We start from the raw sequence: 15,134 nt of genomic DNA on the forward strand, positions 1-15,134 counted from the left end.
AGAACTTGACTATTCTATCCCCGGTTCTGTTCTTCTTCCTAACATGACAGTTGTACCTACTAACTATATCTTCCAGAGTCTCTACCGCGTTATCACATATCTGTGCCACTCAGATTTGGTCCTTTGACCACTCTAGCTAGTACTTCCACTGGCATTTAGATTATATTGCATTTGTAATCAATTGTCCAAACCTTCATTCTGCACTTTCTCTATCCATTGGCCTTCTATAACTTATCTTCGCTAATTTATTTCTCTTAACACTATTATAATTAGATTATACTATTGTTTTGAACAATATGAAGTTAGAAAGGAACTCAGGAAATTACAGTCATACTTTTATTGTATGATCTATATTCTTATCCTTTAGCATACATAATACCCTTACTACCTCGAGAACTGATTCTGCAGAAATTTTATTTATTATTATTATTATTATTATTATTATTATTATTATATTTATTTATTTATTTTTTTTCTATGTTTACTCAATTCGCTAAAACTTAAGATTCCGGGCACCCAAACCTGTCATCCAATTCAAAGGATTTACATCCATCATGATCTAATTATATATGATTCTTATAATGGAACTTATACCTCTGCAGGATAACCGAGCCAACTACTCTCTACCACACTCTACAGTCCCATATGGGGCACTATTTTGTTGGTCACCATTATTAGTAATAACCTTCGATCCCTTCTGAAAAGATAGGACTATACCCTAACTTACTGTAACAAAGGTACTACATTTACCACCTTGCCCAAACCATGTCAAATTAATAACTCTCCTATCATATCATAACCCTGTGAATCATCAATTCATAGTTTCGACCTTCCCTAGGTAGTAGGGTTGTACTTTACACCTTGATAATACACACAAGGTATTCTATTCTCACTAAGCTCTAAGCAAAAAATCTGTCGTTTTGCAAAAACCATCCAAAATTCCATACCGAAGACTAGATGGTCTCACTCTATAGGTGTCACCTTACTTTGCAACTAGTCCGAAACCTCTGGTCTGATGGCAACTCTTGATGTAACTGTAGCTTATGTTAGGGTAACTGAGTCACTGACTCTAGTTACCACCCAACTGTGACCTTCGATATTCTAGCTCTAAATCCCTAACCAGGAGTTCCCAACTCCTCTGCAAATATAGAACTCTGTTCTGGCATAACTGTACCAAAACAGAAGCCATCTCAAACACCCTCATTATGGAGCACCACGGGGATGCACGCAGCTCTACACAATAATCTCATATCGGTACTGTAATCTGCAGCTTACAGAGCAGACATCGAGAACATTGTATAGTTACTACGATACGTCCTGACCGACTAGGTCTCCCAATTTCTTATCTCTCTTGAATCTTCTGTTATCATAAACTTATTACATTGGGTCATCCAGCGATGTTGCGGCGATGGTATCCTCATCCTTATCTAGGGCAACTGTACTTTCAAGACTCACCTTTATGTACTCGTGCCTTGCACGAAATGGGCACACCATTTAAATCCATACAGACAGAAACATAGCATTTCTTGGAGTACGTATCATCATGATAGACCTCACATGTCTACTAACTCTATTTCACATTTCTGTGTACTCCACGAAAATCAAGACACTAATTGAGGCACTTTTATATTTCTCGAGGTATAACGTAGAATCTAGAAACAAAGAATTACAGAAAAGACAAAACAGAATCCTATACTCCGCATGTAACATCCTAACAAGACTCCTTTTTACAGTATATTCTTTCCCATGAATCTAGAGCCTAAGCTCTGATACCAACTTTGTCACTACCCAACCTATGGGCCGGACCGACACTAGGACTTGGGCCAGCTTAAAGCCCCCGAGGCCCGTAGTAAGCCTAACTATTCCTCAAATCCATAACCAGGCCCACAATTTAGGCCCAATATGCATATAAAATAATTTAAATTAAACTGTTATAATTTCATTTCGGGCCAACTTAGCCCAGAAATTTTCAGAAACTAAAATCAGGGGGAGCCCAGCTCATTCCTGTTACCTCATTTACAAACTGTTAAATACCATAAAAATCTTCATTTATTAATCTCAAAAATTTAAATTAACACAATTTCTAACAAGGTCCACACTATTACTAACACATGCGGAGTTCTAGATTTTAAATTTAGAAAAGATAGTAAAATAATTAAATAATCGACGTTAAACCTGCGAGGAAGAAAACAGGTTGCTCTGTAAAATAAATCCTCCTGTGGCCTGGAAAAATATTGAACAGGAGTGAGCGTTCGACTCAGAGAGTAAAATATCAATTTTAACCATAATCTCTATAACTATCTAAAGGTAATGCACCCTGTAGAGTGAAATGCAATATCAACAATAATTTCACATCATAACAGCAAAAAGGTAATTTGGAGCACTCACACACCCAGTAATATCAATCATAATATATGGGAGCTGATCCCCTAAACAGCTCTCTTAAATCCAACCTGGTGCCAGCGAAGAACTCAAGCCGGACTTTCGCTTAATAAACCAAATCGGGGCTCCCAGCGAAGAACTCAAGCCTTGACCCCGAAGGATCGGGTCACAGCGAAGAACTCAAGCCGTGACTACCCGTCCTATCCATAGTCCACACCACATCACACGCACGCCAACGCACGCACACTGCTCCAAGTTACCACAACAACATCCATGGCACTTTAACAGTTATGAATGCAACATAAATCGTGCCTAGACTACATAAATATATGCATATAAGTGATGCATGGGCATGCTTGAACATATAATAATAGTGAAATTACAATTAAAATTAATATTTTACTCACAGTACACCGATGACTATTGTGGCTGCTGGATGCAGAAAAATAGTTGACCTCGATCACCTAATAATTAAATTATAAATTTATTAGTACTAAGTTAAGATAAAACTCTAAAGAGGCAATAGACAGCCTAATTTATGCCGGAAATCCAGTGAGTTTTCCTATACAGGACCTACCCAACCTGCAAAATGGCTCAAATAACACTTCTAAATTCTCAATTTCCATAATCACATCTCATCAATATCACATGGCCCCTCCTGGGCCCTCCAAATCAGACAATACTCAAAATCTTAAAAATTACGTTTTAGTCCCTATAATTGACATTTTTCAAAAATCCACTCAAACAAGCTCTAAAAATTCTAAAATTTTGCTCCGCGGTCCTTAATAATATTATAAGGCTATTGCAAAATGAATTGTAATTTTCTAATCACCCATGAATATTTTATTGAAGAATTTTACTCGATTCCATAAGTTTCCAACATCTAACATATTCTTAATTCAACCCATTTAAATATTCACATGTTTAAACCTCTATCCTCAAGCTTTAACCAATTATATAAAATTTAATTATCTTAATTTCAAATAATCTTATATGCCCATATGCTAAAAATCTAACTAAAATCTATCTATATTTTTCAAAAATATTCTACAATCACTCAAAAATTCAACAAACACCATAGAATATCTCCAAATAATTTTACTTTCATCATATATTTTTCTTAGAATTTTTCTCCAATTTTTCCTGTACCCGAAGTTTATCTGTGTCTCAAAAATTCTAAAAATTTATGAGGAAGCCTCTGGAAGTTGAATTATCTCCATAGCCCACCGGAACCACCGCGCACGGTGGCCGGCCGCCGGCGACATTTGCCGGATCTGATCATACCACTATGTTCCTCTCCTCTTTCTCAGTCCATAGGTGGTCTCGGATCGTCGATCCAACGGTCGGATCGTCATAGATCTGACGAAAAAGCTTGAAAAACCCGAAACTTCTATCCTCCATATCTCACTCATCCGACCTCCATTTGCTGCAAAATTGGTATCAAAAGAAAGCTCTCGGAACAAGCTTTCCAACGCCACCTGAATCGCCTCGATCGGACGTCGGATGAAGCCGGAATCACGCCAGAAAGTCGCTGCCCACTATGCGCGCGTTTTCTCTCTCTTCTCCCTCCCTTGCCGCCGTTTCTGGTGGTTTTGGCCGTCGCCGGAGGGTCGCCGGCAGGGTGGGGAGCCGCTTGGGAGGTCGCTGTCCGATCACCGGAGAAGGAAGAAGAAGAAGAGAGGGGAGAAGAGGAGAGAAGAGAAAATGGGGGGGGGGGGGGGAGGGAGTCCTCCTCCCGATTTTTGAGTCCCATTTTTTTTTTTTTTTTCCTAAAAGGTTGGCAGTGACAGTGGAAACCCACTGTCACACGCCAAAGTCACTTTCACTTTTTTTTTTTTTTTTTTTTTTGTGGTTGTTACAGGATACTCTTGCTGAATTATTCACTCGGAAGAATGATGCGAAGCTACAACAACTCGAGAATGAGTTGTTGTCAATCTCTCAACAAGACATGAATGTGAGTCAATATTTTACTAAAATTAAATCTTTATGTCAAGAAATTTCAAAATTAGATATTCAAAATCAAATTACCGAGACTAGTATGAGGAGAATCGTAATCCATGGATTGCACCCGGAGTTCAATACTCTTGTTGCAGCAACCCATGGATGGGCTAAAGAGCCAAATTTGAATGAGTTAAAAAAATATATTTGCTAAATAGGAGGCTCTAGACAATCAAATATGTAAAGTATTAGTAAAAAAGGATGAAGAAAGCTCTCTTCAATAACAAGAGAAGTAAAGATAAGGACTGGAAAGTTGCGAGATCAATAACTGGGGGAAGATCAAATTAAGAAGGATGCATGGTAGAGACGTCAACCAGGAAGGAGTTGGCAACAAGAAGCAGCTCACCACCAACACAACCACAATCAATCGGAGGACAAAACAAATGCCGCAATAATAATTAGTGGCATGTGTGTGGTAAAAGAGGCCACTTTGCTCGTGCTTGTTGGCATAGAAGAGCAAAAGGGAACATTGCGACATCCACACGGCCTCAAGTTGAAATTGAAGAAGAATGGGATTTTCAAGCTACTTATACAATTCAGAGCCAAATGGTGTTGACGAGTCTACTCAGCTAGAAGAGACTATAAAATTTAGTAATGTGGAATTGTAGGAGGTGCAAGGAAATATGGTTACTTCAGTAAGTTATGAAGTGCAATATGGGAGCAAGGAATAATGGGATAATATAGCATCCCTCACTACAACCAAAGTTGAAAGTGAAGAAGAATGGAGCGTGACAATAGCAAACTTCTTTGAAGAAATTCCTTTGGAATAAGAAATTAACTTTGATGAAGGAAGAATTCATCAACTGAATTCAAGTCCAAGTATTGATGAGGTAGCTCTAAGTCGGTTTATGAAAGAAGATAAGGAATTTACTTTTGCATTGACATCAATTGAGGATTTTGATCACGCAAAACAGAACGAAGCATTGAAAGAAATATTTGAGGAGAAAATGCAAGAAGAACAATACAGTTCAAAATTCGTTAGAGAGCTTTTATGGTCTTTAAGTAAAGAAGAAATTAGAGATGGAGTTATGAAACAAAGGCAAGTGCATGCCAAAGTGGAAAAAGCAGTAATAATAAAAGAAGAAAAAGAAAGTCCATGTTAGAAAGACAAACTAAAATCAATGGGCATTCTTGAGGAGTCAAATAAAGGTAAACATATGAGATATGGAAGACATGAAAAAATATTTCAAAATACTGGTCGATGAAAAAAAATACAAAGGCATATCGCAATATATAAGAGCAGAAGATAATTGGCAAAATATTTAATTTAGTCCGAATATTTATTGAAAATGTTTAATTTTACTATTTTTAATTTTTTACCTAATTCAACTGAAAAATTTTAAAGTTTCAAAGTAAGACAAGAAAAATGAAATTTTAAAAAGTCTATATCAAGGAAGAGTATTGAAGAATTCAACATCGCCTTTCATATTCTAGAATATATTTTTTTAACAGTCTTTCATATTCTAAAATTGCTTCCTGTAGAGTTCTCTACCAGCTCTAGAAATAACATTAAATTAATGGTACCATCAACCCTGGAGAGGAAAGCCGCCGTTCAAGAAGTGTCAATGGTCTTCATACCAACTTATGGGCTGTATTGCTTTAGTCACCGCCATTGAACCACTATCAATATATGTTTTGTGCGTGCAGGCGTATGTGTACAAGAATGAAGAAGGTGAGAAACAATTAGGTGTGAGAGTGTGAGTGTCCAAGTGAGTGAGAGTGAATTTGTGAAAATGAGAAAGTGAGTGCTTGTGCATTCACGCGACGGTGCGACTGAAAAGAGCGGAAAGTCTCGTGTATGTTAGAGTAATGGCACGAGTGAGAGAAAATAAAAGTGTACGACAAGTGAGTGCTCTCTTAAGTTGTAAAATTACAAATCAGTCTCTCCAATAAATGTTTCATTTAAATTTAACCTTTTCATCCTCCAATTGGTATCTAGGGGCTGAGTATTTAGTTTAAATCGAATCGAATCATTAAAACTGAAGTAATCAAATTATTATATTTTAGAAATCGAACCGAACTGAAGTGAATGAAAAATCAAACTGAATTTCTCTATTTTAATTCGGTTCGATTTGAACTGATTATTTTTGAGTTTGGATGAATTTTTTTAATTTAGACTTAATTTTCAAGTTAGTTGGTCTGATTTTGACATTTGTTTAAACTCAATAACTATTAATCAATGAAATTAAACAATTTATATATATATATAATTATATATAATTTATAAATTTCCTATAAAAATAAATTAATTTAAAAATTAATAAAGTAATTTGATTGGGTTCGATGCAACTAATTTTTTTTTTCTAAAATCTAATCAAATTGAAATAATCGAAATTCTTAAAATATAAAATCGAACCGAATCAAATTGAATTATTTTAAAAATTAAATCAAATTACTAAATTAAAGTAATTTAATTTAGTTTATTAAATTCAAACTAAATAGTGCCGATCCCTATTAATATCGGAGCATAAAAATCCCAACTTCTGAATTCAATGTCATGTTTTTATATAAATGTCATTAAACTTCAAATAATAATAACAAAACTATTAATAAAACACTTTATTATGATAGAGATAAATCCTTATAATATTAAAACTTAGACATGTAACAGTAGCACTGAGCTATTGTAGCAGATGTGCTCATCCCTTTACCAAACCTTATCTTGTATTTTGCTATTTATAGTCAAGTCAACACAACTGTAGAGTTCATCATTGCATATTATTCTATATATTCCCACCTAATGCCACGCCTAATTTTTATTAAATATTTTATTCACATTCACATGTCGGATAAGAGTTTTGTACATTTTATGATAAATAGACAAAGAGCACATGGACCATAATAAATTACTTAATTTTTTATTATAATAAATTATTTAAAAAATAATTAAAATAATAAAAAAAATTATAAAGACGATAAAGCTTTTTTTTTTTTAATCATCTTTCCATTAGGTGGATTCATGTGAAAAAAATATTAATTTATTCCCATCTAACGTCACACCAAACGTATGAGCTATTCAATTGGACATTTTATAATTTATAGACCAAGACCAAGAGCTCATTGATCATAACAAATTATTTCATATTTTTCAATGTAATGAATTATTAAAAAAATAAATAAAATAATAAATTTTTTAAAAATTATTATTTAATCTTATATTTTAACAAAATTAACTATTTTATCATTAAATTTTTTAACTTTTTCATTAAATTTTTCATTAATCAATATCAATAAACTATTATTTAATTTTTTTAAAAAAAATTAATTAATTAATTATTATATTTTAAAAGTTATTATTATTTAGTCTTTTTATTTTAATAAAATTAAGTAACTAGTTTATATATTTTAAAAAATATAATATTTTAAAAAATATATTCTTAAATAAAAATAAAAATTACTATATGGGGCTAAATTTGAATTTATATTTTTTAAAATATTTAAGTATTTTCATTTAATTTTTTAGATATTATTTTTATATTTTCTTGTATCATTTTTTATCAAAAGATGAAAAATAAAGATAAAATTCGAGGGAGAAAGGTGTGCTTAGAGTATAATAAAGCACGAAAATAGAGAAATAAAGAAAAATAAATGAAAGAGAATTCAAGTCGTTTACCTATAAAAAATAATTATGAGATTAAACTATTAAGATAACTACATTATAAGATTAACTAATATATTTTTTGAAATATAAGGAATAACTAATTAATTTCACTCTAATCAAATAACTATAGAGTAATTTGATTGATATTTAGAGAAAAAATTAATAAAATAATTAAATAATTTAATAAAAGTAAAATATAATAAATAAATAAATAATGTATTTTTTAGAATATAAAAATTAAATAGTTAATTTTGTTAGAATTTAGAATTAAATAGTATTTTTTTTTAAAATATGATCATCTATCCATTAGCTGGATTCAAGAGATATGTCACACTCAACTATCACTAAATTTTTTATTCATTGGCAATAATATATCTATGGTAATGAGTCATCATCATTGATACATGGCGATGACTTGGTGCAGTTGTATATGGTGGAGGGGTATCTCTGGAATTGATCTATCAATTTAACATGTATTATTTTATTTTTTTAATAAGCAAATTTTATTAAATAAAAATTAAAAAAAAAATTAGTAAACGCAGTTCAAATTAACCTGGTCGATAGATACATCCTATATTATTTTATTTTATTGTTAAGAGGACTGTATCATTAAGAAAAGAAAAACGTTGTGTCCCATTATTTCTTTGTTCTTGACAATCCTAATATATATATATAAATAAAGCAATGGAAATATATGATATTGTATAAAGTATTATATGATCTATAAATAAAGATCTGTTGATTTTATAAAATTGATTAATTTATAAATATAAATAAAATCTGTCTTTATTGTGGGCTGCACCAATCTAGTGTGTCTATATTATTAATTAAATCGAGTACCTTGCTTCTCATTTCTCACCTTTCACACACCTCCACACACTCGTCGCAAGTGTAACAGCACACCTGCAAGAAACCTCGCGGGCAGCCATGGCGCCTGACTCTTGCTGCTGTGGGTTGTGGAATAGGAGGAAAGACGCTAATCGCCACCCCACTGCAGGTATCTTTTTTGTTTTTTGGCCTATATTGTAAAATGAATCCAAATATTGCTGCTTCTTACGCAGAACAAAACGTGCACTTCTTCTTACTTGCTTCATTTAGGGGAAAAAAAAATCAGCAAGTTCTTGATTTTTCTCTATTTTATTTTCAATTAGAGAACATAGAAGAAAATGCTACTCCAATTGAGGCAGCTGTCAGCACAGAAAAAGGTACTTAAATAAACATATCTAATGAAATTTCATCTTGCATATATTTGTATGAAAAAAATGTATGAAATTTATATATATATGTGTCGGAAACAAATCTATGAAATCTTTTTTTTTTTTTATACTGATCATTTTATTTATAATAGATTTTTTTTATACAAATAGGTTCTTTTTTTTTTCGACTAGAGAACAAAGAGGAAAGTGTTATTCCAATTGAGGCAACTGATAGCTCAGAAAAAGATATTTTAAACAAACATATCTTAATTATGAAATTCCATCTTGCATATATATGTATGAATTTTTTTTTTATACATATGATAATTTTATTTATAATAATTTTTTTATGTATATTATTTTTTTTATAAATTAGAGAACACAGAGAAAAATACTATTCTAATTGAGGCTGCTGTTAACACAGAAAAAGGTATTTAAAAATATTGTATGAAATTTTGTTTTGCAAATATTTGTATTTAAACAAAATATATGGATTTTTTTTATACATAAGATATTTTTATTTATAAAATTTATACATATAAGTTCTTGATTTTTTTTTCTATTTTTTTTTAGAGAACATTGAAGAAAGTGCTATTCTAATTGAGGCAGCTATGAACACAAAAAAGGGTTAAGTTTGTTAATAATCCCAAATCACAACAGCCGCATAAAAAGAGGGAAAGAGGGAGAAATATGCAAGAGCAGCAGTGAGAGAAATTTGTGAGAAAAAAAAAATTATTGAAAGATATAACTAACAAAAAAAATTAGTTAATAATATTAATAAATTATATGTTTATAGTTGATTAATAAAACAATAAACCCAGGTGTTCGGACGTTTTCTTTTGAAGAACTAGCAATTGCCACTGATTATTTCTCCATCAACAATCGCATTGGCACTGGTACTTTTGGTGAAGTTTTCAAAGGAAAACTTGAGAATGAAACCGTTGCGATTAAGAAGCTTAGATCTCAGAATAAAAAGGAGGAAGAGGAATTTGCAAGAAGTCAATTTAAGAAGGAGGCTGAAATCCTCAGTGGCATCGATCCTCACAAAAATATTGTCAAGGTGCTAGGATATTGCAGTCATGATGCCAATAGATTGCTTGTTTATGAGTTTCTTCCCAACAACTCATTGCTTTCTCATTTGCATGGTCGGTCTTTTTTCCTGGTTTAATCATATATACAAATTCATACACCATAATTAAGATGGCAGAATGTTATATTGTTTCCTCATACATGGAAAATAACATTGCAGGAAATGAAAAGCCGACACTTAATTGGTCAAACAGATGGAATATTGCTTTAGGCATTGCAGAAGGATTAGCACATTTACATGACCAATGTGAGCATTTAGCGTTTGTTGAATTTCATTGGTATCTTGAATTTCATTTCATACTTCTTTTATGATATTTATTTATGTTTTTAGGTAAGCCCAAAGTTAGCCATCGGGATATTAAGAGTGCTAATATTCTTCTTGATGATAAATTTGTACCAAAGGTAATACGTTATTATTAATTAGCCATTAATTGCTCGGCGGCCACCAAATCAAAAAAGGCCCTTAAATAGTTATCACATTGAAATCTTGCCTTGCAAATGGTAAAGTTACAATTTTAAAAACAATAATGTGTTATCATTTTCAGTTTGGAACAGAAAATTATGTAAATTATTTATTTAACTTCTAGTCTTTCTTATCAGATTGCAGATTTTGGAATTGCCAAAGAATTTTTGATTTCTGATTCTCACACTTATTCTGAGCCAAGGGCATCTTATTTGTAAGATTCATTCTGTTTGTTGCATAAGCATGTACAATTACCTCCCTTTATTTTCACATTCTCAAAGAACATTCATAAGATAATTAGATAGGTTTTTCTTATGACAATTTCTCTCTAACTACAGTTATGAACCTCCTGAGTATTACAAAGTTGGTCCAGAAAGAAGGAAGCTAACTGCCAAGTCTGATGTCTTTTCCTTTGGTGTTGTTCTTTTGGAATTAATTACTGGGAAATTTGCCCATCTTGGAAACAATGTTTACTTAGTTAATTGGGTAAGTACTTATTCTCAATCACAATGCACTGCACATGGGTGTTGCCTATATTATTGGTTTGCTCGCTAAAATTTGATTTAGGTAAGTTATTTTTTCTCCTTGATCTTAATTACTAATCGGTGGATTGTTTTCATAATATTATTTGATTTTCTTAACATTTTGGTTCCTTTATTCAAATCATTGCATCTGTTGTTACGGTGAAAAAAATAAAAGAATATTCAATTAAAGCCTGAAATTGCCCTCTTGCAATCATAGTAAGTAAAAAATAATATTGCCATCTTAATGTTTCAAAAAATATAATTTTAAAAAATAGAAATTATTTTTTTTTTATACCTAATGAAATACTCAAGTAACCTTTATGCATCCATTCAGATTCTCATTCACTTTATTTATTTATGTCTTTTAAATTTCAGGTAGTTCCTCGACTCAAACAAGTTTTGGACACAGACATACTAGATTTGGATTCAGAAAATTATAATAATCTTGTTGATTCCAAATTGCAAAAAAATTATGATATAACACAAATGAATCGAATGATTTGTTGTGCTGCAGCTTGTGTATATAAACCTCCAGAATCACGTCCTAAAATAAGTGAGGTAAGTACACAATATCATATATGATAAATTTATATGCTAATTAATCAGTATCAGTGATTGCTTGTTTTGTGATATAGGTAGTTGAAGTACTAAAAGAAGACAAAGAACCCAAGAATATATGGCTCGAAAATGACACCCAGTACCTACATATGCTTAACTACCCGAGGAGGCCATAGAGGACTCTCTAAGTCTTAACAGTTAATTCTACCCAATTCACCAAGTTGTCAATTAACCTCTTCTAAGAAAATGCTTGTTTTTTACTCTAGTTTATTTTTGTGAGCTAGTATTTGCATCCCTATTTAGTACAAGTTTGTTGCATATTTAGTTTGTGGTATTACATATAAATTGGTATTCGTTAATTGAGTTTGTTGTACTGTTCCTTGGAATTTTATTCAGTTTGCAAATGTTTCTCCATTTTGGTTATTTGCATCCCTATCTGCTGATGTTTCTCTTAAACTGCTAACTGAGGGCCTACTTTGCAGCTCCTTTTTGGTTCTCTCCTAGTTGTTCTCTTTTTTTCCTTTGCTGTCAAACTCTGCATTTTGTTCTCTAACCAGGTGTTTTTTCACTTAGCATAATATTATCTAGATTGAACGTATGGAGATGGCTTGGTTTTAAATGGCTTTATTTATGTTAGTTTTTTTCCTGATTTTTCAGTTAATTAATAAAATTTCTCTGATTATCAAAAAGAAAAACATTAGTATACGCTTAATATTTACCTGGAAGATATCTTTATGAAGATGTGATTTTTTTTTTAATGAATAAATAGATGGGAGTTGTAAGATATATCATTACGATAAGATTATATATAATTAGAACATACTTAATATAAGTTAAAATATATTTACAGATATAAAATAGAATTAATAAATGGATAAATATATTTAACAAATGAATAAATCATATAAATAATTAATAATAAACAAACATGCAAATTAAACTTGAGACTTCTTTATTTCAAGTCGTCAATTTTACCGTTATAGCAGGATCTCATTGACAGTAATCAGCGTAATTGAGTTAGCAGTATTATAGGCATAATAACTTTGGCTTCTAGTTTGCTTATCGATATCAATATATTATATAATTCTCCAATATGCTAATAAATATTTATAACCTTATAAGTGATGTTGGAAGAAAACCTTGCTTTTAACATTCATTAGTTGATTAATTTGGACACATTTGATTTCTGATTGTGCACTCTCTCAATATTCTTAAACTTAAATTAATGTCTTAATTCAGTGATAAATTGAGATTATTTTACAAGTAAGCGTTAAATATAATAAATTTTATTAATGAATTTTAATTTAATAATATGAAAATTGTTTTTAAAAATTATAATATATTAATTTAAAATTACAACAGAAATCAAATCAACAAAAAGGAATTTTGCTTGGGAAGAAATTAATTTCGCTTTCTGACACTGGCGCAAGGAAAGTACCTGCCATGGTGGAGATACATCTATATATCAAAGGAAAGACCATAAAAATTTAAAAAAAAAAAATGAGAAAGATGTAGGAGTCTTGATTGGCTTGTGCAATAAAGTGTGCAATATACTGAGTGGGTATATCACTTTGCTCGTAGACAAGATTATGTATTTTTTTCAATGTGGTTTTCAGATAACTGGCGTGTGAAGGCCATTAGAAGAAAGACAACTGGAACCGAAATAATGAGGTACCTGCGCCATGTGCCTCGCAGGTTCAAGAGTGGTTTTAGAGAAGGTAAATGATGCCTCTCTTTCATTTTAGTTGTTCTCTCGTATTGCTATATTGTTTCGACTCAATTTTGGGCTTCTTGTTCACGCACTCAAGCAGCACCGAGGAAGAAGGGAGAAGCAACATCTGCTTAAGGCTAGAGGGCTATTGCCGGCAGAATTCAGATATCCTGTTACAGATTCAGTCGACAATTATGTGTTGGGACAAATTTTTAAGAGAGCATTGTTTGATGGTTATTCACTTTTGATGCTATTTAGTCCATCGCAGTTTGCTTTGTAGTTGTATTTGATCTTTAAGAGGGATTTTAAGACTATAGTGATGGGCTTGGGTCCCTCCTATGTGGAAAGCCCATTTTGTTGAAGTCCACAATCATTTTGGCCCATTAGGGCATATATATATATATATATATATATATATATGTTTGCTTTTTGTTACACATTTTTACAGTAGCACTATTTTCACTTTTGATTGTCCAAAGACATTAGAAAGGTGGAAAGAAACAAAAAAAGTATTCTGTAGAATTTTCTGTAGAAATTTTCATGGCGGATAATTTACATTTCTAAGATTTTTGAGCTTGTTTACTGTTGGATAAAGCTTAAATTTGGTTTGTAGCATCTTCACATCTGATTCTTCATTGTGAATAGTAGAGATCTTGTTTGGAGCTCTAGTTCTACTGCTTTTGGTTACTTGAACAGTTGCCATTTTTATTGATTCTTTGCACAGACTAGTTTCATCATTTATGGCCATCAGAAGGTCATTTGTGATCTGATTGAGCTGAATTTTGGTGGACACTGTGGGGACATATTGTTCTTTAATTTTGACGGTGCAGATCGGGTTTTGACAACTAGAAGTTGGTCAATTTGGATGGGTAGCAGCTGTGTTTTGGTGAATTTTCTCCAAAACTTTGTAATCTCTTGTTAATTTATTTGAATTGCTTGAGATTTTTTTTGGTTGAGAATTGTTTATGGTGTTTATAATTGCTATAAATCTTTGTTGTGATAATGGAGCTGTTTTAATTGGACCAAGAGAGGTCCCATGGTTTTTATCCTTCACTTTGAAGGAGTTTTCCATGCAAAAATTGACTTGTTCTTGTGTGATTGATTTGTGCATCTTTTGAGCAACTTATTATTGTCATGGGGTCATTACCCTCTCCCCAAAAGATGCACCTGATAGGGTGTATAACACACTCGCTTAAATGTCCCAGGAAACCCTCTTATTTGACCCATGTGGGACGAGTGTAACATTCTCCCCCACTCAAGCTCGTGACGCCCTCATCATGACTGGCCCACCCTGTCTACCTCGGTCTTGTTGAGGAGCTTGGCGTGAGGTCGGATCATTACGAGGTTGGCTCTTATACCACTTGTCACGGAGTCATTACCCTCTCCCCAAAAGATGCACCTGATGGGGTGTGCAACACACTCGCTTATATGTCCCAGGAATCCCTCTTATTTGACAGATGTGGGATGAGCGTAACATTATATACTTAATTGTTATTCTTCATAGGTTCACACAAGTAGGAAGAATTTGTCGATTTAAATTGTTGTCCATTTACTTCCTATCATATAGACCATTTAATTACCTGATGCCTCCATTTAAGTGCATAAATTCTAT

At 32.2% G+C, this 15,134-nt stretch overlaps 1 protein-coding gene and 1 long non-coding RNA gene across 8 annotated transcripts; one reads left to right on the forward strand and one right to left on the reverse strand.

Annotated features, from left to right (window-relative positions):
* Positions 1-1,747: 1,747 nt before the first annotated feature.
* LOC131181445 (uncharacterized) lies at positions 1,748-4,084 on the reverse strand. The gene is made up of 3 exons (XR_009149946.1): positions 3,532-4,084; positions 2,790-2,846; positions 1,748-2,223 (listed from the first exon to the last, which is right to left on the reverse strand). It is a non-coding gene; the product is annotated as an uncharacterized LOC131181445 (long non-coding RNA).
* Positions 4,085-8,772: 4,688 nt separating this feature from the next.
* LOC110658355 (proline-rich receptor-like protein kinase PERK3) lies at positions 8,773-13,905 on the forward strand. Of its 7 annotated transcripts, none has more exons than XM_058149558.1 (10): positions 8,773-8,978; positions 9,133-9,186; positions 9,999-10,322; positions 10,427-10,513; positions 10,598-10,668; positions 10,867-10,943; positions 11,068-11,215; positions 11,768-11,811; positions 13,428-13,529; positions 13,620-13,905. In XM_058149558.1, exons 1-8 carry the CDS (start codon positions 8,909-8,911, stop codon positions 11,804-11,806), a joined length of 870 nt encoding a protein of 289 aa, XP_058005541.1. In that variant the 5' UTR covers positions 8,773-8,908; the 3' UTR covers positions 11,807-11,811; positions 13,428-13,529; positions 13,620-13,905. The 7 variants fall into 7 exon arrangements, with proteins under 7 accessions (XP_058005541.1, XP_058005538.1, XP_058005536.1 ...); XM_058149555.1 differs by having other exon boundaries at positions 13,623-13,905; XM_058149547.1 differs by having other exon boundaries at positions 8,784-8,978; positions 11,629-11,811.
* The last annotated feature ends 1,229 nt before the right edge of the window (positions 13,906-15,134 follow it).

The sequence above is a fragment of the Hevea brasiliensis genome, chromosome 1 (assembly GCF_030052815.1).
Source record: "Hevea brasiliensis isolate MT/VB/25A 57/8 chromosome 1, ASM3005281v1, whole genome shotgun sequence".
NCBI lineage: Eukaryota > Viridiplantae > Streptophyta > Magnoliopsida > Malpighiales > Euphorbiaceae > Hevea > Hevea brasiliensis.